Genomic DNA, 27069 nt, shown 5'->3' with positions numbered 1-27069 from the left:
ATTATGTCTCTCCCTTTTTCTTAATTTCTCCTTTCTTATTTCCTTTTCTCTTTTCATTTTATCAACTCATTGCTTCAATTAATTAATATTACCTCCTAAACACATCTAGGATACCAAGATAAAACATAGTCCCTACCTCAATTTATGAAATAAGAAAGACCTTCTAAGTCTGTCCAAGGTATTTTTTTAATATAAATTTATTTATTTATTTATTTTTGGCTGCATTGAGTCTTCATTGCTGTGCACGGGCCTTCTCTAGCTGCGGCGAGTAGAGGCTACTCTTCCTTGTGGTGCACGGGCTGCAATGAGTAATTCTCATTGCAGTGGCTTCTCTTGTGGAGTACGGGCTCTACGTGTGCGGGCTTCAGTAGTTGTGGCACGTGGACTCAGTAGTTGTGGTTTGTGGGCTCTAGAGCACAGGCTCAGTAGCTGTGGCTCACGGGCTTAGTTGCTCTGTGGCGTGTGGGATCTTCCCGGACCAGGGATCCAACCCATGTTCCCTGCATTGGCAGGTGGATTCTTAACTACTGTGCCACCAGGGAAGTCCCTCCAAGGTACATTCTGACTCTGAAATTCTATGATTATTTCCTCCCCAGGGTATGCAGATTTGTAGGAGAGATATATAAAGCTTGCTATAATACAAAGTAAAATGTTTTAAGTGCTGAGATAAGGTAATTGATAAAGTGTTATGAAAATCAGTAGAAGGAGATTATTTTTATGATGGGTTGGCAATAGATAAGTCTCATTACCTAAATTTTCTAATCATTTCCCCTTTTAAAATTTTCATTCCACGACTGCCTTTCCCTCTTTCAGATATTTTATCCTTGGTGACGAGCCCAGGGCTCTGAATAATGTTCTTATATACCAGGAGTTTTGTTTGTGAGTTACAGAAACACAATTCAAACTGACTTAAGCAGAAAAATGGAATGTACTATCCGGTAAAATGGAGATGTGTCTGACCTATAGGCATAGATTCTAGATGTTTAAAGGATGTCATTAAGAATCTATTCCTCTACCTTGGGTTTTCTTTTCTTGGTGTTGACTCTATTTATAAGCAGGCTCTCTTCTCATGATTCCAAAACAGCCAGCAGACTTCCAGCCTCCCAGATTAGCTGCCTCAGCGGTTCCAGCTCCTTCAGGAGTTCCAGCAAAAGTTTTACTTTCATTGGTCTGTCTTCGAAAACAGTGCCACTCCTGAATCAATTACAGTAACCAGGTGAATGGAATTGTTCAGTTGGTCAGTCTGGGGTCTACTTACCACTCTTGGAGCTTGGAGGAAGGTGAGTCTTCCTTATAGTGTGTGTTTCCTTATTAAGGAAAATAAGATCGCTACTTGAGAGGAAGGGAGTGAAAAATAGACATGCAAAAACAACAGATATCTGTTACATAGTAGGGACTTAATAAAGCATTTTGATGAAAATGATGGTATTGTTATTGATTTTATTCATAACATAGGCATGTATGTATGCAAACAGAATCCTCCAAGTTTTCTCCCCAAATTTTATTGTCCTTAGCCTTGTCTTCCTACCTCATTCACGGTCAATCCTATACCCTGCAGATACCATCAAGCTTGTTTTTTATTATTTCTTTAAACACATTAAAGCATAGTTGTTTTATAGTTTGCTTGATTATACCAATATCTGTAGTCTTTGTGGGTCCGTTGTCTGTTGTTTCTTGTCCACAGTGATTTTTGTGTGTGTATGCATCTTGTTCTCTTGTATGTTGTTCTGGTTATTGTACCTGAAAAATTATTTCTAGAAATAATGTGAATTCAGGATGAATGTATTTTTTTCCTGGACAGGTTTTAAATTTGTTCCTGCCAGCTCCTATTTAATTCCTCAACTAGTGTGAACCTTGCCTTTGAATTTCTATTTCCCTTCCCACAAGACACCCTCACTTTCCTGAGAAAATGAAAATTCACGTTTTTGTGTTAGGCAAATAGCCTCAGGATGAAAGTGGTTTTGTGTTCACTTACCATCCTAGGTTCTTGTTTGGCCTGTTATTTCTTACTATCTTCTTAGCTCTTTGTGGCTATTAGAAAGATGTTTATTATATTCAGCATTTTTAGCTGTTTTCAGCTGGAGAGTTGTTCAGATAGCCCAGCCTGCCATTCCTAGGAAATGGAAGTCTTCTTCCTGAAAACCCTGGTCAATGCTTCTTCATTCCTGATCTTTTCTTTCTGTGTCCACTCTGCCAGTTTTCTGCCCCTGTTCTTTCATTGTACTTTGCTTATGAATAGGTCTTACTGGAATGTGATAGACAAACCTATGTTTCTTTTTAATTAATTAATTAATTAATTAATTAAATTTTGACTGCATTGGGTCTTTGTTGCTGCACGCAGGTTTTCTCTAGTTGCGGTGAGCAGAGGCTACTCTTCATTGTGGTGCATGGGCTTCTCATTGCAGTGGCTCCTCTTGTTGCAGAGCACAGGCTCTAGGTACGCGGGCTTCAGTAGTTGCAGCATGTGGGCTCAGTAGTTGTGGCTCATGGGCTCTAGTGTGCAGGCAGGCTGAGTAGTTGTGGCACACAGGCTTAGTTGCTCCGTGTCATGTAGGATCTTCCCCGACCAGGACTTGAACCCATGTCCCCCACACTGGCAGGTGAATTCTTAAGCACTGTGCCACCAGTGAAGTCCCAAACCTATGTTTCTTGATGTGACATCATGGATCAACTTTTCATGATCTTTGGTACATATCTTTCTTTCTCTGCCTTGAGATTGATGGTATGGGGCACTTCCAGTTTCTCCAAAAAACGATCTTCTTGGTCCATTTGGACTCTGGTGTATTTTCAGGATAACCAATCTTAAATTATTTCTACTTAAAGCATGATAAAAATTAGACTGTTACAGAGGCAACGGCTACCAAATATACAAATAATGTTGCATATTTAGAATTGTATTACATACATGTTTGCATACATAGTATTTCCTTTACTTCCTGTCCTGCTTGGGGGAACATTTACTAGCCTTTTTACTTGTTATTGTTCTTATAATCCCCTTAGATTTGAGATTTTCCCCCAAAATTTCTCCTTGGCTTTTTCATTGGTTCTTTTCCACTATACCCCTTAAATTTAGTATATATTTTCAAGGTTTTATCTTTGGATTTTTGCCTCCTTACCCAAGCAATCTCTTCTATTCCTACAGGTTCAATTGTACTCTATATGTACCAGATAATCAAATTTTATATCTAGCTATGGCCTCTGTAAGGTGCTCCAGTTCCACATTTTAATGATTACTGACTACCTCTACCAGGATGTTGCCCTTGTTTTAAAATTCTACATTTCCAAAAGTGTATTATCTTTCTCCTCCAGACTCTTTTTCAGGATTATATTTTTGGGTAATAACATTAACATTTACCCAGTCTTCCAAAATAGAAACTTCAGCAACATCTTTGCCTTCTACCTCTCCCCATTCCCACATTTAATTGATCAAATCCTTCCTTCCCATTTCCACTAACATTGCACTGGTTTAGTTTCATACATATGTATGTATACATGTATATATAGTCGATACTCATTATTTGTAGATTCTGTATTTGCAAATTTGCCTACTCACGAAAATTTATTTGTAGCCTCAAAATCAATATTCCTGGTGCTTTCTTGGTCATTTGTGGACATGCACAGAGAGGCAAAAATTTAAGTCACCTGATGTTCATATTCCCAGCTGAGGTCGAACAAGGTAGCATTCTGCCTTCTTGTTTCAGCTCTCATACTGTGAACAAGTATCCTTTTTGTGATGTATTTAGTGCCAGATTTTTCACATTTTAAAATTTTTTGGGGGGGCTTCCCTGGTGGCGCAGTGGTTGAGAGTCAGCCTGCCGATGCAGGGGAAACGGGTTCATGCCCCGGTCTGGGAAGATCCCACATGCCGTGGAGCGGCTGGGCCCGTGAGCCATGGCCGCTGAGCCTGCGTGTCCGGAGCCTGTGCTCCGCAATGGGAGAGGCCCGCGTACCGCAAAAAAAAAAAAAAAAAAAAAAAAAAAAAAATTTTTTTTTGGTAATTTAATTGTTTAGAAAGGCCCCCAAGTGTAGTGTTGAAGTGCTGTCTAGTGTCCCCCAGTGCAAGAAGGCTGTTATGTGCCTTATGGAAAAAATATGTGTTAAATAAGATTCATTCAGGTGTGAGTTTATAGTGCTGTTGCTGTGAGTAGGATGTTAGTGAATTAACAACACATATTAAATATGGTGTCTTTAAAGCAAAATACACATAAAACAAGGTTATGTATTGATTGGTTGATGAAAAGTAATCACAGGCTTGCAGGAATCTTACCCGGTATTTCTCCAAGGAGCAATGGGTCAGTATTTGATAATTCTGTGTTCATGGTGACTTTGTAGAACACAACTACCATAAATAATGAGAATCAACTGTGTGTGTATATATATATATGTCATATATAATGTAGTCATATATCATATATATATAATTAACCTCTGAACTGGTTTCCCTCCAATACATTTTCAGTACTGCCAAAGTAATTATCTTCCTAAGGTAGAATTGAATATGTTACAACTCCTGCTTTAAAAAAATACTCAGTTCGTATTGAAGGTAAAATTCCTATTCATTACCATGGAAGTCCATTCACTTACAATCTGACTGCTATCAACTTTGCCAGTCTAAACTCTTATCTTCCCTCCTTTCGTGCCCCACTCCATTAGCACATTGGTTTATTAGCCAGCTATTTCCCTTTATATCTTGGCTTTCCCTCTTTCTATCACTTTTGACTTAAATGCCCTTTCTTGCTTCCCTGATAAAATCCTACTTAGTCTTCAAGACCAAGCTTATGTATCATCTCTGGTGAAGCTTTTCTTGATACTCACACAACAGCAGCAATTGCTCTTTATAGGTATTTCCAATTTACATTTATCACTGTTGCAGAGGGAGTTACAAATATGGAAATAGAAAAAGCTAGAATGAACTCTGTGCTGTTGGATTGGAATGAGGGGTGTATATAAAGAACTCATGATTTTAACTCTGATGCTGAGAAGAAGTAGAAGCTATGACATGCCAGTAGAATTGCATATACCAAGTACCCAGATCTTGGTTTCTAAATATAATTCTCCACTAAAAGGAACCAGGGCTGCTTGGAGAAAAGCAGGGCTTATTCCAGGGCTGGAACAGGGAAAACACAAGACAAGTCTGGAAGTTATGGTTGCGCCTAAAAGTGAAAAAGTACTTAAAGAATCTTTGAAGCACAGAACCCAGCTTAATATTCTCCACAGGCCAAATCTGTGTCAAACTGAGACTCAAAATAAAAGTAGTAACACAATATAACACATTGAGCAAACTAAGAATCTATGAGTCCATACTGATATCAGTCAATTGATCAGGGAGAAGAGAAAGCTTTTCCTTACAGTAGAATAATAAATGTAAATAATAAATAATAATAATAAATAATAATAAATGTAGAAGAAATAATGGAGTTAGAAAATCACCATTTGACAACCATCAGAGTAATAAGTGATTTACCCTCTTTACATCACAGTAATTAATTATCAATTAATAAATCATTAATGGATGACAAAAGTAGGGGTTAAAGTTTGATGAGAAAGAGGATATTTACATAATCCAATGTGTTTTCCACAAATTAATTATTAACCTCAAAAGGAAAAATAGTGACTTTACCATGTAAAATCCTGGCAGACAACATCTTAATCAAGTAGTAGGTAATAGGATAGATCAGCAGAATGTTCCTCTTGATATGATGCCCTGAGAAGGACACAGCATCAATTTTATAGTATTCTTCCCCAAAAAGGCATAACCTCAATTTAATTATGAGGAAATATTAGACAAATCCAAACTAAGGGGCATTCAACAAAACAAAATGTGTTTTTCAAAAATATCAAGGCCATCGATGACAAAGAAAGACTGAAAAACAGTTCCAGGCTAAAGAGGACAATGAGGCGTGACAACTAAATGTAGCATGTGATCCTGGATTCAAGCCCAGGCTGAGGAATCAGTAGCTATAAAGGGCATATTGGACAACTGAGAAAATTTGAATATAGACTGTGAATTAGGTAATGATATTTTATCAATGTTAAATTTCCTAATTTTGATAATGTTGAGGTTATATAAGTGGATGTTCTTGTTCTCAGGGAGTATACACTGAAGTATTTAGGACTAACAGGCCATATTTAAAACTTACTCATCAATGGTTTAGAAAAAATATGTATAGCTGTAGAGATAAAGTGAATGAAAAGCAAATGCAGTAAAATTTAAATTATTAATGATGTTTGGAAAAGAGTATGTGGGAGTTTTTTGAACTTGCATCAAAATAAACACTTAGGGAAATAAATACAATCCTGTGTATTTGCTTTTTATTGTTTATCTTTTCCCAGTTAGCATATAGGCTCCATAAGGATCTTGTCTTCCTTTCTCACTGCTGTATCCTCAGCACCCATAACAGTATCAAAATATAGGACTTCAGTCATTATTTGTTGAGTGAATAAAAGAAAAACAAAGACAAGTAACAAGAAAGTGGATTCCCATGCCTTTAATTTTTTTTTCTCTCCTGAAACCTTACTAAATCTTAAGTGAAATAAGTTTTTCAAAAGTTTTTCAAAAGGGGGGAAAATCCACAAGGAAAGGAAGAATTAAAGACAAGATAATAACTGCCGCCCCTCAACCCTCCTTCTTTGCAGAATATTGGAAAACTTTTCTCTGGGAAATCTAACCAAACCTAGTGAAAATAGTTAAATAAACTATATTTTGATTCTTTCCAATAAATGCCTCAGTCAGTTTACTTATGGTCTGTATTTACTGAACAGTAAAGCTCAAATTGGCAAGCATCACCCAAGTTGTAAGAATTTTTTTTAAAAGATCAGCTTGTTAGTCTCTCACTTTTAAATATAAGCAAATAGCCAAGAATTTAAAATATCAAGAAAAGCCTCAAAGATGAAAGATAAAGACCAAAACAAACAACTTGGAATAAACAAGACTATGAACAGTAAAGGAAATTTTAAAATCAAAAAAGAGAGCTCTTGGAAATTAAAAACAAAGTGAGGGCTTCCCTGGTGGCGCAGTGGTTGAGAGTCCACCTGCCGATGCAAGGGACACGGGTTCGTGCCCCGGTCCGGGAAGATCCCACATGCCGTGGAGCGGCTGGGCCCGTGAGCCATGGCCACTGGGCCTGCGCATCAGGAGCCTGCGCTCTGCAACAGGAGAGGCCACAACAGTGAGAGGCCCACGTACCGCAAAACAAACAAACAAACAAACAAAAAAACAAAGTGAGAAGAGCAATGGAAAACTCATTAGAAGACTTGGAGGATGAAGTTGAAGGAATATTCCAGAAAGTAGAGAAAAAATACAAAGAGATGAAAAATAGGAGAGAAAATATAGGAAAATTAGAGGACCACTCTAGGATGTCCAATATGTGAACAATAGGTATTCCCAAAAAAGGAGGAGAGAAAAATGTGTGTGTGTGTGTGTGTGTGTGTGTGTGTGTGTGGCAGGGTGGGGAAGGGGTGGAATCATACACCAAATAATTAAAGAACATTTATAGAACTGAAAAATATGAATTTTAAGGTTAAAAGGGCCATCAAACCTCTAACAATATCAATGAAAAAATATCCATGACAAAGTAGTTTCAGTGAAATTTCAGCCCTTCAGTCTTCTGGGAGTGGGCTTCAGACAGGAACATGAGAAAGAATCAGTAATTAGCATGGTTTTGGCCTTCTCAAAACAATATTGCAAAGTAAAAAGCAATGCAGTCATGTTTTCAAACTACTAAAGAAACATGATTTCAATATAAAATTTTATATTATCCAAATAGTCAGTTGTGAGAGTAGAATAGGGACATTTCTGACATGCAAAAGTCTCAAAAAAATTTTAACCCTTTACAAAATTTTTCAGGAAACTCCTGGAGAATGTCCTCTACCACAATGAAAGTTAACTAGGAAAGAGGAAGACATGGGACATAAGAAACAGAAAATCCACCAAAGGTGAAAGAAAAAGGGAATCCCCAGGAAGATGGTAAAGGGACATCCCAGAATGACAACGGTGTATCGGGCACAAAGGGTAACCAATCCAGCAGAAGTATGTCAGAGCCTTCAAGAGGAACTTGAAGAAAATGAAACTGATGATCTACTTGGTAGGAAGGAACATAAGAGGTTATTAAGATGACCCAAAGAATGTTTGGGTTCAGTTTTTTGTCAGTCACAGAAAACTCTGCAGAGGAGAAAACAAAGTAATGATAATTTCAGAGAAAACAAAAAGTTGCACAGGAAAGTAACAGTAGTCCAGTTTACTACATGATTCAGCTCTGAATAACATAGTCAGACATAGCCATTCAATATTGATCTAGCTATACTTGAAGGATGGGGTTGGTGGGTGGGGGGAGGATGGTATGTAGGAAAGAAACAGGAGGAAAAGGGATAAGTTCTCATATTTACTAGTGGAAAAATCAATTGATAATAGTTATATCAGCCATGGTTCAGTCAGGAGAGCAGAGTCACTGGGTGTTACAGATGGAGTTATTATAGGAACTAGATCTTATATGATTGTGAGAGGAGCTGAGGAAGGGAAGATCTGGAAGGGGAATTGGAGGGAAAAAGAGGAGTCACTAATATGTCTGAGAAGCCAAGTGTGCCCAACCACCATAGTGTGATGGCAAAGGAGGAATTTGTGGAGAGGTCTCTGGAAATCTACTGCCTCTGCAGCTGGTCATCTAGTAGCGGGCCTGGGGGCTCTGGATAAGCAGGAGCAGCATTCAGAAGAAGAGCAGGATGTAGAGCAGAGTGAGTTTCAAGCTGGTACCTGCTGTATACCTAGGCTTCTGTCCATCACTGCATCGTACTGAAAAAAGACCTCCAAGAAAGTCTTGAATGCTGTTTCATTTCTGTCCCCCCAAATCCCATGTAAATTCCTCTTTTATTCAGCTCCAACCTAAAAGCATTACATGCCAGAGGATTTGAGAAATACAGTTCCCAACTTAACCCAAGTGATAGTATAAACCACAACAGTCCATCTCTTGACAATCTGGCATCCAATACATACGTCTTTTAACCACATTTAACTTCCAAAGAAAGATAAATGCAAGTTTATGCTTCTACAGTACATGGCACAGCTACCTGCACAAAAACATACAGACCGGCTTCCCAAAAGAGGATACCCAAAGTATCAGATGTCCCTTTATTAATCTTGGGGTGAAATTCATTCTTTTAGCTGAGTCACTCGCTATTTCATATTCTGTAGTTTAAATACTGAGATATGAGGTTAACTATCAATACAATTTACACAACTTATGTTAAATAGTAGAGGAGTAGGAGATGACAAAATATTGATATTTGTTATTTATATCAAATCAAGGAAGAAATACTTATTGCTATAGTGTGTGTTTCTGAAGCTAGTTATGTGATTGTAATTGGTACTTATAAGTTACTTTTATCTAGGACTGTAGTAGATGGACAGCCTACTAAAGTCTTGATTTGTATAACAGAAAAACCTTAGGTCTGGCTTACAGAAGTGTAACTTGAGTCACCACAATAGTCACAGCCCCTTAACCAACCCAGACTTGAGCCGGTTCACAGCCCCAGAGCTCCTTGAATGAAGACAAGGTCAGGTCTCTTGAGCAAGGACTCTCACAGTAAATCTTTCTCCTGGTCTCCCCCCACAGGACCTGGAACCATTTACCCAGATGACTGTGTTTTGGGGAGGAGGAAATAACTAGACTTCGGTTAATTTCTTGACACCCAAAATGTCAAGAGAAGGGGCTTATGAAGACTGGGTAATTGATAGAGTTTGGGCTTGGGTTCATCTCCGAATGGGCCTAGTGGATCCCCAAATTCATGCCATGGCTCTTTCCTCAGTTCTTGAATGAATGGTTGGAGTAGACGTAATCAGCAACTAGAACCCCTATGTTGATTCTTTGACATATATATATTTGTATTATCATGTGTATAAGGTATGAATTATTATTTTTAAATTTTCTATATTGTTCCAAAATTAAAGCAGCTTATGAAGATGCATAATAATACTACAAAATACAACATTAAAAATAGCTGAGAAAAAAATGGAGCAAGAAATGAGACTAGTACATAAAATACCTGACCATGTTGTATACTTGCTGATGGTAAGCCACAAATTTCCTCTTGAATAGTAACACAGTTCATTATAACCGTAAGTTAAAGACAAATCAATTGCTTAGGAGAGGTGGATCTACTTGGGATATCAATACTGAAAAAAGTTCTGGGGAGGGTGTTTCCTGCTCTTAGGGATGCTTGTCCTATTGTTCATCTCAATTAGCATTACTAATTGAGTGTCCACAAACAGTGAAAAGAGACATTCTCTTCTATTAGTGAAAACTGTGTCTCATTCTTAAAATAGCTGAGAATCTTTATCTCTTGTTATTAACCAAGTGTAGTAACACTTCCTTCCAGCAACCACATTCACACAAAAAAGAATGGAAATGACATTACTTTAGTTCAAAAGAGTTCAGAGTGCACAAGATTAAATAAAGGGAATAATTTTAAAGCTTCAGGTCAAATCTTGAGTTCTTTTCTTATGAGCTGGTCTGAGTTGCACTTCCTTTGAAGAGAGCCTCCTGGATCTCTTCCATGGGGATGAAGAATAAAATGAGAAATAGACCTTATCACATCAGTCTACAGAAGAGTTCTCAAGTGGCAGGACATAGTATTAATATTTGGAGGAGTCAAATATTTACACATTTTTCAAATGTTAAATAAGTGATTATGGTGTGGCTTTTAAAAGCAACAAATTAGCCTGGATAAGGACTGGTCAGTGACCTGGTTGAAGATCTTTCATATCAATTAATTTAATTATTTCATACAAAATATAATAAGTGAACATAGGTTATCACATGCAGCTAGCAAAATGGACATTTAGCTTATATTTAACAGAAAAAAAATCAATTTTGATACAATGACAAAAATGCCATAATTTGTTTCAAAGTAAGTAACGGATAAATTCTAGACTGGAAGAATAAGTATGACACCACCAAATTTCAACAATGAATCAGAAGATTGTGGGAAACTTTAAATCTGAGGATATGAATCTGATAACATAAAAGATAAGAGAACTCTAAATCAATTAGCTAATAAAAATGAGAGTCAGAGCCAAAGTCAGCCAAATCTGTGAACATAAATAATTAGGAAAGATTTAGAAAATGTAAACTCTATTCTATGGCAGCCACATCATACTGTTATGAAATCACTAACATCTTATGGTTTTTTTTTTTTTTTTTTTTTTTTTTGCGGTAGGTGGGCCTCTCACTGTTGTGGCCTCTCCCATTGCGGAGCACAGGCTCCGGACGTGCAGGCTCAGCGGCCATGGCTCACAGGTGCAGCGGCTCTGCGGCATGTGGGATCTTCCCGGACCGGGGCACGTACCCGTGTCCCCTGCATCGGCAGGCAGACTCGCAACCACTGAGCCACCAGGGAAGCCTCATCTTATGGTTTTTAATATCAAAACAAGTGTCTTAGAAAGATCCCAAATAAAAACTTTAAAAGAATGGCATGGGGAAGAACTTTTTACAAGTGTAACACAAACATAGAAACTATAAAGTTAAGACTGACAAATTTAACTACATAAAATTATTTTAAAAGTTTTAGCATAGTAATGTACATCAAAAGTAAAGTTGAGAGACAAATGATAAACTTGGAAAAATATTTGCAACTCAAATAACAAAAGATTATCCATCCATCTATCTATATTATATATATATATATATATATATATATATATATATATATATATATATGTTCTACAAAACAAAATTAAGTGAGCAAGAGCAGAGAAAGAGGTAAATGATATCTTTGGAGAATTCATGAAAAAGGAAACATAAATTGCTTGGGTATATTAAAGATGCATAATTTCATTTAAAAGAAAAGAAATAAAAATTAAAACCATTGAGATACCACTTTTTGCCTAGGAGTATCAAAGATCAAAACATGTTGGCCAGTATATAGGGAGATGGGCACTTTCCTACATTGTAATTGTATAGAATCTCTGTGGAAGGCAATTTTAAGGATACACATACACACACACGCACAGGTATGTCTAACTGTTGATCCAACTTTTCTACTTTTAGGAATTTATAATACAAATTTAAAATGACCCATGAAAAGGTTAATTGAAACATTGCTTATAACAGAAGAAGAATGAAGATAATCTGAATGTCTATCAGTAGGGACCTGGCTAAATACAGCCATACAATGAAATGATAGGTGACTGTATAAAAACAACAAGAACATTTGCTATGAACTGATACCGAATGAACTCTAAGATGCATGAAAAAAATCAAGGTGCAGATTAGTGAATAGAGTATTCTACTAGTTGCCTAAAAGGGTGAAGAATATATATGTGTATACACACACATTTTCTTGATAAGCACAACATATCTCTGGAAGTGTACTAAAAACCTGGAAGGTTGTACATGAATAACTGGCTGTTTCTGAGGAGGAGAACTGGCTGGCTGGTAGAGAGGCTTTTCCCTGTATGCCCTTTATTAACAGTTAAATTTTAGCTGTATGAATGAATTACAAGTCAAAAAAGTAAAGTAGGCAATTTGCTTCTCATCTATAACATCATCTCCCCCCCACCCCCACCCCCACCCCCCACCCCCCCACCCCCGGCACGGGCACTCAGTTAACCTTCTCTATCACCAGTGCGTGGCATGAAGTCAACCTCGTCAGTACGCTTCTTTGTAAACAGACACCAGACACATGCCTATTTATAAGGCTAGTTTAATGAAACCACCGTCTAAACTCAGTTTGAAGAAAAAGCCCATTGAGTCTCCAAGATGGAGAAACTGTGAACTCTGAGCCTCAACAACAACACTTTCACAGTTTAGAAATGAAAGGGCACAGAAATATGGGATTAAAGTTAATGATAGTTTAGGATCCCCCAGGGATGTGTTTTTTAGTAGCAAGAACATTCCTGGGTTCTTGAAATCAGGAGAAATATTCAGTGAATGGCAAAAAAAAAAAAAAAAAAAAAGGAGAAAAAAAATCTGCTTTATCAACAAACTAGCCCAAAGAGATTAAGTGTGAGATTCTAAGTACCCCAAGAACTAAGTGTGACAGATCTTTTTGAAGTTCCATGGTGTCCTTTAAAAAGCAGAGACAGACCAGGAGAGAGCACAAGGAGAAAGGAATTAGGAATCTTCTTTACTTCTAGCGCCCATTCTTGTCTTGTTAAGAGCATTAACCTATCTTCAGCAGAAGTGGTGCTGTTAAAATTCTTTTTTTGTGAAATGGATCTAGGAGTTCACTAAACTGAAAAGTATCTCTGGTTTAAAAAATGCCATCAGTGCAACCCAAATGATTAAAATTTTGGAAAGTAACCTTTGAAGACAGAGATTGAAAGTGGTCTGTAAATTTAAGGATGACAGTTGCTAACTCTCATCTTTCTATATTGAAAACTCATCAACGATGAGTTTGTCCTGACACTGTTAGACTCCGTAGCAAACTTCTTGATAGAAATAGAAAATTGATTGTAAACCAAAACATGGTAGGGGTGAAAGAGATCTTGTTCTAATTTCCTAAAAATACCAGCAAGGAAACAGATCCAGAGACTTGCCCAAAATGACCCAGCTGGTTAATGGTAGAGCTAGATCTACTTGGTCTTGTGCTTATTTTTGTCTTTATATATTTTAAAAGATACTGATGACCACTAACCTTGAATGAGTCCCAAGGCTGTACAGAAAGGTAGATGGCTTATTTATAGAGGACTTTGTTCTTTCATGGATTTAACTCCTTTAGAAGTGCAATACATTTGGTGTGCGCATGTGTGAGTGTATGGGAGAAATGGTATTTCTGATGATTGGGGGATATTCACTGGAATATCATGTCAAATGCTGGTCCACTCCCTAAACTGAAATGTTTCCAATCACTTCCAAATTCTGTGACAAAAATCAGACTCTGAAAGCTGAGAAACAGATCCACTGTTGCTGTTATGTGCTTTGTCAACTCTACTTGTGCTCTATGGGCCAATCTCAGGGGCTGAATTTTCTTATCTGGGAAATGGGACCAGGGACTTCAATTCAGATTGACTTGGGTGTTCTCAGACATACATAAAGTGAATAACACTAAAATTCTTAGCACATAAATATTGCTATATAATAGTGATTCCATAAAAATAATTATGGATAGGCATTAATGGAACAATTAATAAACATGACTATTTTAATATTCTTGTTGTTTCTATATGATTGTCTCAAGTCCCCAACCTTCTGAACATCTTCTGAAACTGAAGGCATAGAGAAAGAAATTTAAATGATACAAAATGCTAGCATAATAATATGGTACCTGAGGTCATATTTACAAACATTCCTACTGCCATGGTTAGCAGTATAAATTCTTATCTTTTGCCTAGGGGTAAATACATTCATTCCTACAGTAATGAATTCAGGACAGAAGATTTCACCAGAATGAAATCAGATAGTGTAAGTGCATTTAGTGTAACACTTTGTTAAACAGAGTATTCCCCAAACTCAAGGCACCTAAAAGTTCAATTCAGGAGACTTTGAGGATGGGGGAGGGAGGAGGATTATAAATGAGAAATACTTCAGTAGAAAGTGAACTTTTCTTTGAAGAACCAAGGCCCCAATTTTTAGCGTACTCCAAGAAAGGGATCAAAGGTTTTTGTAAGTTTTTCTGGAGGAGACACAAGTCAAGAAGTACAACCTCTAAGGATAAGCAAAGTATTGGAATACTCTTTTTACTCCCTAAACCGAAGACGCGTTTTAGTTTCAGCCTTGCTAACATCTTCCTGTAAAGCAAAGCCAAGACGTAAAACTTAAAGAGTGGCAGAGGTGTGGCATCTTTCGGGGTGCGGCTCAAGTTTAAACGCCACTTTAGAAGCAGCCGTCCCGGCCGGGAGCTCGGAAGCCATCAGTCAGTCAGATCTTCCTGCTGGAAGGTCGGCGCTGAGGCTGGAGTCGACCCCGGAGCAGCGGAGAAGACGCCTTGGGGGTGAAGACAGCTGGGCTGTCGGGCCAGCACAGTCAGGGGGCGCCTCCACCTCAGCTACTCTTCAGTTTAGCCACCCACTCCAGGAAGGCCGGGAGGGGATTCGCCTGGGGGTAGGCTCGCTGGAGGCTGTCAGCGCTCTTTAGGACCTCAGGGAAACCGGAGAGGTTCTGGCTTTAGGACCCAGGAACTCCGAGGCAGCCCTGACTTAGTTGCCTTGGACCACAGCACCACCTACTTATAGAAGCATCCCGAGCCTCGGCCCGACTGCATCTCCATCGGAAAGTGAGCTCGCCATCCCTTCGGCCTCCCGGGAGCGTTCTGTCTCCCACAGCTTGGAAACGGAGAAACCTTAGCTGTGAAGTGGCTGTGGAGAGAGCTCTGGAAACCGCACAATTGGACAGGGACCCAGAGAGTGAGAGCGGGCGTAACCCTTGCCGTAGGATCGCACTCACCGGCGGGGACGCAGCATCCCAGAGGCTGCGGACCCGCCCGCCCCGCCGCGCTCCTGCTAGGCGCGGGCAGTCCAGAGGACCCTCCGGGCACTTCGAACCCAAGGCAGCCGCCGGGATTCCAGAGCTGCTACGCGCTCCCGGCGGGTCTCGGCAAACTTTTCCCCAGCCCACGTGCTAGCGAGGCGTCTCGCTTTCCGAGCCCTGGATGGAGCTCCGCGCCTAGGCACGCCGCACAGCCTGAGACGTAAGTGCTCACGGTAGGCGACCCGCGCCTGGCCACCGCGACCACGGCGCTTGGGTACCCCACTGTGGGACCAAAGGACCGAAGAGCGCGCCTTTAACCCTGCACCCTCGGGAACTGTGGAGCTCTTTTCTTTTCCGGAGCGCCCGCGCAAAGTCCTTTTCCCCGGGTCGGAGGCTATAGGTCTGCAGAGGTTGCTAATTCACTGATTGTAATCACCTTCCTCTCCAAGTTGCAGGCAGCTGTGCGCTTGGGGTTAAGCTGCTCCGCAGCTCCTGCCAGGCAGTGGGTTCGCTTCCCCGCCTCCCTCCCCTACTTAAATTGGGACGCGTGAAGAGGCAGCTGCCTCCCTGGGCCTCTCTCCACCCGGCTTCTCCTCCTCGTCTCTCAGGTTCAAGGCGGAAAGATGCTGGTTGAGCCGAACTGACCGGTGCAGGCCCCTGGGCTAGTGGCGACTCCCCCTCGGCGTCTTCCTCAACAGCGCGGACGGCGCCGGCTCCTCGGATGAGCCCTCCAGTTCCCCGACTTTGAGAGGCGTCTCTCCCCCGCCCAACCGCCCAGATGCAGTTTCGTCTCTTCTCCTTTGCCCTCATCATCCTGAACTGTATGGATTACAGCCACTGCCAAGGCAATCGATGGAGACGCAGTAAGAGAGGTGGGTTCTACCCTGCCGGAGGCGCGTGGGGTCGGGGTCGGGGGCGCGGGTGGCGGCGCTCGCTCAGGGGCTCAGGTGGGCAGGACCGTGCCCTCCACCCCCCGCCATTGAGCGCCACCGCTCCCCGCTTTCCGGTCTCCGGAGCTCTGCCGAACGCTCTGTCTTCTCCGTGCTCAGAAGGCGCGGCGAGCCGGGCGTCCTGCGGGAGTTCAGGGCTGAGCGGTGCGGTCCGTACCCACGTTGACTGCCGAGCTTCTACTTCTGAACTCTTCTCTCTTTCGGTCTCCCTCTCTTTTTTTAAGCCTGACATCTTTTTTTTCTTGTTCTTTTTTGTCTTTTTCTCTTTTTAGTCCTCTCAACCATCTTCCCTGAAGCTCATCTTTCTCTACATTCACCACCCACGTGCGCCCCAAGTCCTGACCCCACATAGCTTTGGACACGGCCTACTCCTCTGCGTGCGTGTGTGTGTTGGGGTGTGTGTGTGTGTGTCTGTGTCTGCGCGCGCGTGTGGGATAGAGAGCTGGAGAGGGGTACCAAGTCGATGTGGAGGACCTGCATTTCTAGGAAAAGAGCAACATTGATTTCTTTTTCTGGACGCTAAGACTAGGTGAGACAACGTACTGAACTTAGCGCATTGAGCGGCAACTCGTGCGCAGGTTTTTTGGGGGAACGCTTGCTTGCAGGGTGATGTTTTGGAGACAGGCCCGACTTTGCCCTCTCTCTTCACTCCCCTCAAAAGCAGCTACTTCTGAGAGGTGCCGGCGCTCAGTGAAACTCACTTGCGGCTTTTTGACCTCCTCCTTTCTCTCCATCACCTGTGTGCACTGCGCGGGGGGGGGGGGGGCGGGGGCGAGTGGAAGCCTTTAGAAAGGTTTCAGAAAGCTAGATTTCCTGATGATTTAGTGCGCCCGTGTTTCTGTCCCCGAGTCCTGCTGCGGCTGCAGCTAATCCAACTGCGTTTTAGGGGGAAGGGCTGCTAAACACTGTTAAGTCCGCTGAAGGATTTAAACGCAAACCGCAACACCCCCGCTCCCAGCACGCACAGCCCCACCTTGCAATACCGCCTCACGGAAGGTGCACAGCAGCCCCTTAGAGTTTATCCGTCTTGGTCGTGCAGTTTGGACTTTTGCGCAGTTAGAATTTGTCTTGAGGTTAACAGATTTTGATTTTTCTGGGATATGAACGTCTCGTTCGACTTGTGATGCGGTTTATTTACAACTCGTTTCATGGAATCTCCAGTCCTGCATCCAGATTTTGGAGAGAGCTTTCTGCGCCCTAATTTTTCAAAGCTTTTTGGGACGTCGTTAAGCTGTTCTCACCTACCCGCAGGGCTGAAGGTTGGCCGGCCAGAGGGCAGAGCTCAGGATACCTTGGTGGTGTGCGATTTCTGCCGCCTCTGCTCTCCAATTGACACCATGGAGCTGTGGTTTATGAGAAGGATACCCCTTTCTCTCGCCCTCATTTCTCTTACTCTCCCTGTCTTTCATTTCTGACATTTGGAAAATGCTCATTTTCAGAAGTTTTTCTGAATAAATGTACTAGGGAGGAATTTCTTCGCAGAGGCCATGAAAGTTTGATACGATATCAGTCTTGCCAAAGTCCCTTTCCATCTGCTTCACCTCCCCTCTGCCTCCTTTCTCCACTCCGGTATTTTCTTTCCAGGTATCACTCGGTACAGCTGGCAATTTTTGATTACACTGTGGTCTAAGTGGTCAAAGTGTTTGGAGAGGCTTCCCTACACCCCACACCCCCTGCCCCCAAGTAGACACTGCAGCCTATTTGGTTGAAAAGACTAAAGTGCTTTAAAATGTTCAAAATACAAAATATCTAAAATCCTTTGCCAAATTCTTGTTTATTAGATGACTTGCTAATTCAGCGATGTCTTTCTGATCCACATTGCCTGCCCCATTGTGGTTGAATTGGGGAGAATCAAGAATGTTGCTTTAGTAGAACTTAATGCAGAGATGCTCTTTGGTGGAACATGACATTACAGCACTCCTGCGGCCAGAGGCGATACTGCATGCTTTCCTTTGCAGTGCCATCTCCAAAGTTCCGCCTATACCTCCTTAGGTATCTGGCGCAAAACCTATTTGTTTCAAAGCTGCTTTAGCAAAATCTCACGGCAGTGACCACCACATCCCCAAGTGCTGACGTTTAGAAACCCAGTTCTAAAGTGTGCAGTAGTAACTTTTGCCAGACAAACCTTTCAATTTAATAAAATTGAAATGCTTTCAAGTACATGTAAACTGGTAAGGTTGTAAAGAAAAAATTCTATCAAAATGTGTGTGTTTTCCTTAACAGATGTCCCTTCCCAAATCTCAAGCTTCTGGCTAAAATAACTGCAACCCTTAAAAGTGACCACACTATCTGTACCAACAAAGGGCGTACTGTGTTTTTAATTAAAAGTGGAACTACTTAAAGTGCTGGCTAGACAGTGTAGGGTGATAGTAGCTTTTCTGCTTTGCAAGGAAGCTTAAGGATTGCATTGTGAGAGTATTGAAATGAATAGAGATCTAACTCAGGTTGTGTGAATTGTCCCTCTTCACAGGCTTAAGCTGGTTTTAATTGATCTCATGTCCACTGATTGATCCTACACCAATTGTTGCGCATACCAAACAATTGGCTTTCCCAAAGGAGATTGATTTAAATTAGTTCCTTGGTGAATGCTTGACTACTAGCCAAATCATGTCAGCAGTGACAGTTGACATGCTAGAGCCTATTGTGGTACCAACATTTCCCCTTTCCCTTTGTTTTGGATAGTGGCAGTTAAGTATTACTTTCTAGGAAGAAAAGTGATTAGTACATTAAAAAAAGGTGTTGTGGCTTAGAAGATCAGTTATTTTCTTGGCTTTGTGCTGTGATGTCGGCAGCAGTGATACCAGCATTGGTTAGGCTAATGCCCGGGATCTGATTCTTTTTCTTTTTTTCATATTCCATCTGCAAATAATCAAACCTTCACTCTGGAGCATTCTCAGAACTCCTTTGGCATTATGTTTAGTCTGCTCTATGATCTCAGATGCTCTATAATATCATTTTCTTAATGAAATAAAATTCTTGGCAGAGATCAGATAATTTAGTCAGTTAAAATCAATTGCATCCAGTCTAGAATAAAGAGCAAATATATCATTTAACTTTATGCTTTATTTCAAAATATGGCCAGAGGATTAGAGACTAGAATGTCAGATAAAACTGTGTATGGGAGAGACTATCATAAACAACACTAGCCATCTACTAGTCTTTTTGTCTGCTTATTTAGAAAACAAAATCATACAATAAAAGTGCATTTGATAATCACTACTGGGGCCTGGCAGCAATACATTTGAAAATAAGGCACAAACACAACAGTGAGAATGAATATCTTGTAGAGGGGAGACACATGCCAACGTTTTGAAAAGCTGATTGACAACTCATGTTGTGTCTATGTGGTAACAATCAGAACTCATTGGCCCCTCACCCTCCAGTCCCCTTCAAAAACAGTCATTATTAGCTACTGTTAACCCCTGTGGCCTGTATCTGTCTTGGGACCTCTTATGATTTATTTGTATGGTAAACTGGGTTATTCGATTTGTCTTATTTTTTGGAATGGTTGTAAGCCACATTTCAGGCCGAATTACTGAAAGGTAGATAGACATATCATAACTTTATTATGGTCTTCTGGGATTTCTCGAGCGTAGTATGTAGTGATTTCATTTTATATCTCCTTCATTCTATTGATATGCCCAGTCACAGATTTACCAGGGATTTATGAAAACTTCTTGATGAAATTCTTTAAAAGCAGCAAGGCTCCCAGACATGTAATTGTGTTTCTGGTGGTCTGATGGTAGGGGGCGTGGTATGACAAGTGTTTCCCGCCATAGCCTTTTCCCTCCTGAAGCCTCAGCTTCTCTCTCCATAACCGCTCATTTTCCTATGATTAGATTTGGCTTATTCCATGAAACTGAAGTGTTTATCACAAATAGTGTGGTATGTTACTGGCAACTTCGGTTGTTTAAACAAAACAAAACAAAACACTACATTTCCTCTTAAACCTTATAGGGCTGAATTAATTAGTGTTTTTAAAAAATGAGTAGATGTGGAGATATTTACAAGTTTTACAAGTACTTTTAATGATAGCTTATTTCTCACAGTATTCTTTCAAAATACAAAATGGCACATGGAACGTATTAACCTACGCTTAAAAGCTTCGGAGTACATTTGTAGGCCTGCTTTTTTAAGTTTAGAGTGTTTCAGAAAAGCTCATGTGATGTTTTAACTTTGCAGCATAAATATGTTCTTTCTTTTCTTTTGTTCTTTTGTTAATGGGCTTTTCTTCCAGCATAATTCTGAGTTTTCCTGGCCAGTACCTTACCAGTGCACAGAGGTTAGAAAGTTGCCATTTCCCCAGCCAACGTCTTATTCCTCTCTTGAAATTTGGAAGTGATTCAGAATAGGTGACATTTCTTCAGGTCTGCACTTATTCTGGCTTTCGTTATCTGTTTATAAATCTAGCATGGGTCGAATCCAATGTTTACAGAAATCACAAGTTGGAGACGACACTTCTAATTTTTTTTTTAAATAGAATTTATTTATTTATTTATTTATTGGCTGCGTTGGGTCTTCCGTTGCTGTGCGCCGGCTTTTTCTAGTTGCTGCGAGTGGGGGCTACTCTTGGTTGTGGTGCGCGGCTTCTCATTGCTGTGGTTTCTTTTGTTGCGGAGCACGGGCTCTAGGCGCACGGGTTTCAGTAGTTGTGGCACATGGGCTTAGTTGCTCCGTGGCATGTGGGATCTTCCCAGACAGGGATCGAACCCGTGTCCCCTGCATTGGCAGGAGGATTCTTAACCACTGCGCCACCAGGGAAGCCCCAACGCTTCTAATTTCTTAATGCAAAACTACGTCTTGATTTATTCAGAGACTAACTGGGCAGTTTATAGATTATCCAGGCTTTTTACTTCTTTTCCTCCAACTGACTGCCTTTTGAACCAATTTTTTTTTTTTTTCTGGAAATAAGCACTCTTACCCCTCCCAAGTTCAGGAAATAGATGACAGACAAATCATTTGACAGAGTACTTGAGAACCACCCTGCTGAAAGGAGGTGGTAAGCTCTGGGATAAAAATAAAGTTTAAATTTTTCTTTTTTCAAAATGTCGTGATGGTCACTATTTTTTCCCCCATTATCTGCCACAATCAAGGATTGACCATTAGATACAGTGTTGCATGTCATATTTATACATTTTCACAATTTTAGCTGGAATAAATATGGAAGGTACTAATTAATACAGTACATAAGTAGTATATAATTATATATGATAGGGAAGGCATATCTACTTACATGCATATACGTACGTGTATATGTAGGTATGTGGGGTGGGGCATAGTGTAACTATGGAGAATTGGGCTTTTGTAACTAAAAAGGATTTTTACTTGTCTTTCCCATTTTTCATCTTTTTCTCAGGACAACAGAGCAGGACAGGGGTAGGTGAGGGGGCTGAGGACTAGGAGAGGGAATGGGTAAGGATACAGTGTTTTTATTCTTTCCAAGACCCACCACCCATGTATCCTTCTCTCCTCTAGGACCTTTCTGTATCCAGTCACCCTGTTTTCAAGCATGCCGCTATCCCCCCATCCTAAAATTCCTCATTTCCTTCTTTCTCACCTTACTTTCCAACCTTTTTCTTGACTTCAACCTTTCTCTTGTCTTGCCTAAGAATCCGCTTTCATTCACTCACTTGTCAGTCTGTCACAATCTGGCTTCTACCTCCACTGTTTCATCGAAAGGGTTTTCTTAATGGTCATCCATACTCACTACTCACCTCAGTGCCAACCCTGCCAACGTGACAGCCTTCTCGTCACTGAGATTATCACTCCTTTCCAAAGAAAATCTCTTCCTTTGGTTAGTGACCCTGCACTCTAGTTTCACCTCCCATATTCTGCACATTTTTCTTCTTTGGTCCCCTCATTCAGAGTAGGTGTAGGCTCCTATTTCTTTACCTTTATTCTTTCCCTTGGGGAATTTTATCCATCCCTTTATCCTCAACTGCCTTTTCCATGTAAAGTCCTTCAGTTCTATCCCCCTTTTTTTTGAACTCCAGATTATGTTACTCTCTGATTTCCCAACTACTGCCATATGGATAAACATTTCATGCACCCTCATATATGGATAGGTATTCCATTCCATGCGCATTCAGTCTTGACAACTCAATTCCTCTTCTATGCATGGAATTACTCTTCCTCTCCCAAATGTGTTCCTGTTCCTGTGTTTCTTTTTTTCTGTTCAGGGGTTTCTGAGCGTCAAGGCTGGAAGCCTAGCTGTAGTCTTTGACTTTCCTATTGTCTCTTTTGTTGGTTTGTTCAGTCTTAGTGGGTATCAGAAATCTTGTTTACGTCTACCCCATACTCTCCATTCCCAGAGGTATTTCCTAGCTAAGGTCCTCACTGACTCATTTCCCATCATCCACTTCTTCCTCACTCCATCCTTTACAATGCTACAAAAAATTGAATTTTTCTCAATGTGATCCACAGATCTGATCATGTTACTTCTTTGCTAATAAACCTCAAACCTCCCAGGTCTCCATATTGACTGCAGAATAAATATCAGCTTCTTTCACTTTACATTCAAGGGTACTGTACCATCTGACCACAGCCTGTTTCCAACCTTCCACCACCACGAAAGCACTGTATGCTTAAGCCACACCATATGAGTTCATTTCCAAGCATACCATTATGTTTTCATGTTTTTGTGTTGTCGAGCATGTGGTGGTGCCCAGCTAAATAAAAGGTCACCGTTTCTGTGAAGCCTTCCTGGAATTTTCCCTAAAAGCTTTCTTAGCTTTTCATGCTACTCCTAAAGGACTCTCACTTCCCCCTTTATTTTGGCTACTTTGCCACATGTGTCATCTTTACTATATTTTAAGCTCCTCTAGGGAAGAACTTTGGCATATTCATCTCAATACTCCCCAAACCAGGCTACCTAGAGCACTTCCTCCACAATCTGTGGCTGAACGAAAAGTCAGTGATGATGAGATTTTGTTGTTTGCCCTTAAAATAATGCTAATGACTTAATGAGAAATGTTTTTTTTTCAATTCGAAGTTCTTTGAGCATAGTTGAAGTTTGAATGAATAATTAGGATACTAGGTATAATTTGATTATTTACTATTCTTTTTTAGAGTTTAAAGATGAGCAACACTGATGTATAAAAGCATCCAGCCTAGCCTTATTCTGAAGTCTCTGATAATCTTCAGAATTTCAGAGTACACTAGTGCTTGTGTGTGTATTCATATACCTGTTTATTATTTGAATGATAGGGTATCCCAAATGGTGGGTGAGTTTGGACAGGGGAGAGGGGAAACTCTGTGGGAGTCACCCATATCTAAAAAATACTTCTAAACAAAGGGTGAATAAAGGATTTTCATCACCAAACACTTTGTCTGTATGAATAATTATTTAGAGAAAAAAGAAAGTAGCACTTATCTTCTTAAAAGGCAGTCATATTAATAACATAAATAAATTAGTGCAGGCAAACATTCAATCTTATATTTATGACTTTAGAGTAATAAATATAGCAGTGTAGACATACCTGTGAGAGACACAAGTGTGTATGTGTATGTGTGTATTTTAGAACAAGTTCTTCTGTATGTGTGAGTAGACTACATAGTTTTTTGTACAGTGCCTTCCAGGAGAGCACTGACATTTTGCTACCCTTTGAAGGAGGTGAGACTGGTTTAACTAATAAAGAAGGTGAGCTGCTTAGTGAAATGTATAATTTAAAAAACTAATTTTTAAGTGGAAGAAAGCTAGAACTAGAATCCAACCCTCCCGAATTCATTGGCTTTTCCTGGGCACAGTACACTTTGAACATCAGTGTTCGTTTTAAAAGAAGAAATCACCTTTGAGCCCATTCAAAAGTTCTTTGGACCCAGAGTTTTACTGAGACTCAGAACTTCCTACAACTCATAATTACACCACCAAAGTAACTGGTATTAAGGAACCGAAGGCTAAGTGGGTGGAGTAACTGAGGTGTAGGACCATAAGTGTGATCTGGTAAAAACTTGCATACTTGTGTTGCTAAATGTTTTTATCACTGTTCTTGCATATGAATTATAGGAACTTCTTTTATTACTGGTACTCCCATAGCCAGAACAAATATCTGTGTGTCTGTGGGTGTGTGCTTGTGCATTTGTGTATCAATATATTTGTTTGTAGATGTGTATATATGAATTTTGTACATACACTTATGTATCATAACACCATCATATGATCAGCATAGCCAATCAATGTTAGAGAAAAGCTAGTAAATATTATTTTTACTCTTAAAATGTAGAGAAACTAATGGTAGGTAGCTCTCCACCTTATCTTGTCATTTGGGGAAAACCTTTACAATTTACTTAAAACCATTTGATTTTCATCACCTGCTGAAGGATATTAAGAGCACTTATAAAACAGCTGGTTCTGCATATTTCTTTTGAGCAAGGCTTCTTAACTTGGGGTCCAGAGATGGGGCCAGGGTTTTTGTGAATCTCCTGAAATTAGATGCAAAATGTTTTCTGTTTCTTTTTAGCGTGTAAAGAGAGGATCTAGAGCTTTCACTGAAGTCTTAAAGTGGCCATGGTTAGTCTTTCCTTCAACAGGTTAAGAAGCATTGGTTAAAGAAATAGCAGGTAGACCTTGTTAAAGAGCATGATGCCAATTGGCTGCTTCAAATTGACAGAAACTTTTAGGAAACAAGTGTTTATTTTCCGTGTGGGTTTCCAGCCATTTGCCATGTGTATAATTCACAATATGAGGACACACTGGAAACACTATCTCAAGACTTATTTCAGTAAATAATTATTTGGCTAATAATACCTTTCTCAAAGGTAATAGTTGTTAAATTCTATTTCCCTAAAAAGCTTATAAAAGTATAAAATAAACACAGAATAAGGGGTTCTGTTAAAACTTTTCATATAGTCTAATTTTTATCTCATTAATGAAACAGTAATATAAAGTTCTAGAAATCAGTGTTGCAATTTTCCGCTGATGATGTGCAGTGCCGGCATTAATAGGATTTGTATGTATCACACTGCCAGTTCACAGACCGGTCAGAACCAGGTTTAGCACTCTTCAATTTTGGCCACATAGGCTTCTAAAAGATCCTTGCTGCTGGGCCAGCACACTTAGAATTTTTCTACCGTGATGGTCTTCCTCTGTCACCTATCACTGGATTCAGCAATCCAACCAGCCACTTAGCAGTTAAAACACACAGAGCGATAGAGGGCGCACTTTGCATTCTTTTCCTCGTGCTTTGTTCTCTGAAATTTTGTAGGTTTTGTGCTTGCCTTGCTCTGACCTGCCCTGTAGGTTCAGGTGGGAAACCTGTTCTACTCTTTCCAGTAAGATTGAGGCTGTGAACAACTTGACCTCCTCATGGAGAGGGAGGGAAAAGGAACAAGTAAAGAGAGCTTTCAGTTTTACTGAGAATTTCTGGTTTTCATCCCTAGTCTCCTTTTGACAAGACCTTCTCGCCAAAAGGCAGACTTAACCAAACTTACAGTTTTAATATCTGTGAGGCAGATATTAAAGCTAGAGATTGTGTTAACCAGGAGGTGGATTCCAGCTTCTATAGCCACTTTGGAAAACATTAGTTTTTCTTTTTTTAATTTAATTTAATTTTTTTCTTTTTTTTTTTTTTTTTTTTTTTTTTTTTTTTTTTGTTTGCGGTACGCGGGCCTCTCACTGTTGTGGCCTGTCCCGTTGCGGAGCACAGGCTCCGGACGCGCAGGCTCAGCGGCCATGGCTCACGGGCCCAGCCGCTCCGCGGCATGTGGGATCCTCCCGGACCGGGGCACGAACCCGTGTCCCCTGCATCGGCAGGCGGACTCTCAACCACCGCGCCAGCAGGGAAGCCCTTCTTTTTTTTTTAAAGAATGTTTTCCATAAAGTGCATGCCTAAAAATTTAAGCAATTGGTAAAATTTGGAGTTGACCAAATGACTCCAAGTTAATACTTTCCAATTGTTTGCCAAATTCTTTAATCTTTATGTAGAGACCCATTTCATTCAATGGATCTCTCACATTGCAACACTTTGAGAATGATAAAAATTGTCTGATCTTATCTTGAAAATATCGTTTAATTTTTTTTAGGTTCTCTTTTCCCTTCATGTAATAATGTCTGACATAGGATTTAAAAATTCTCTGGCCCTTCATTGTTGATCACCTTACATACTGTGTTCTAGTGTCTCTTTCTTGGCTTTTGGGAATTCCCTGGTGGTCCCGTGGTTAGGACTTGGCGCTTTCACTGTGTGGGCCCGGGTTCAATCCCTGGTCGGGGTGGGGAAACTAAGATCCCGTGAGCTGAGCAGCGCTTCCAAAAAAAAAAACAAACAAACAAAAGGCTGGCTTTTAGTGTTGAAGAGATTTGTGCTATATCTTCATATCTTCATTAACCTTCCTATGTATCTATGTATTGATAGTAGACCAGGTTTCAAGTTGAGTCATAGTTGGGTTAATATTCCCATGATCAAGTGACGTGTCCTGTGCTTATCACACCCTTCCCCTCTGCCACCCCCCCCATAGCCCTTTAGAGTGACTGTGGTATTCATTATTCTCAGGTGTTCCACTGCTATAACTGGTCTTTGAGGACTCTGCACTGAATGATCCCAGTGGCATGGGAAGAATTGTACCTGGGGCTCCCAGGTTACCATCCTTAAATATAAATTAAAGCAGTCCTAGTCTTTGACTTGTCCTCTGGGTAGTTCTTGTAGGTGGAAGAATATTTTGTTAAAATTCTAATTTTTGACACTTTCTCCTTGATTATGTTTTAGAGGATCATTTCTTTGGAA

The 27069-nt window shown here is 40.3% G+C and overlaps 1 protein-coding gene across 3 annotated transcripts in view; it reads left to right on the top strand.

Moving 5' to 3' along the window:
• Window positions 1-16179: 16179 nt before the first annotated feature.
• The window catches only part of RSPO2 (R-spondin 2), a 158606-nt gene continuing 147716 nt past the window's right edge, over window positions 16180-27069 (top strand). For 2 of the 3 annotated variants that reach the window (XM_060116205.1, XM_060116204.1), the window contains exon 1: window positions 16180-16273. In XM_060116205.1, the coding sequence (XP_059972188.1) occupies window positions 16180-16273 (94 nt within the window). Of the gene's footprint in view, window positions 16278-27069 lie in introns of all 3 variants that reach the window. The other variant, XM_060116203.1, reaches the window with a different exon arrangement.

This window comes from Mesoplodon densirostris, chromosome 13 (assembly GCF_025265405.1).
Source record: "Mesoplodon densirostris isolate mMesDen1 chromosome 13, mMesDen1 primary haplotype, whole genome shotgun sequence".
Classification (NCBI taxonomy): domain Eukaryota; kingdom Metazoa; phylum Chordata; class Mammalia; order Artiodactyla; family Ziphiidae; genus Mesoplodon; species Mesoplodon densirostris.
This window is presented reverse-complemented; position numbering and strand designations above follow the sequence as displayed.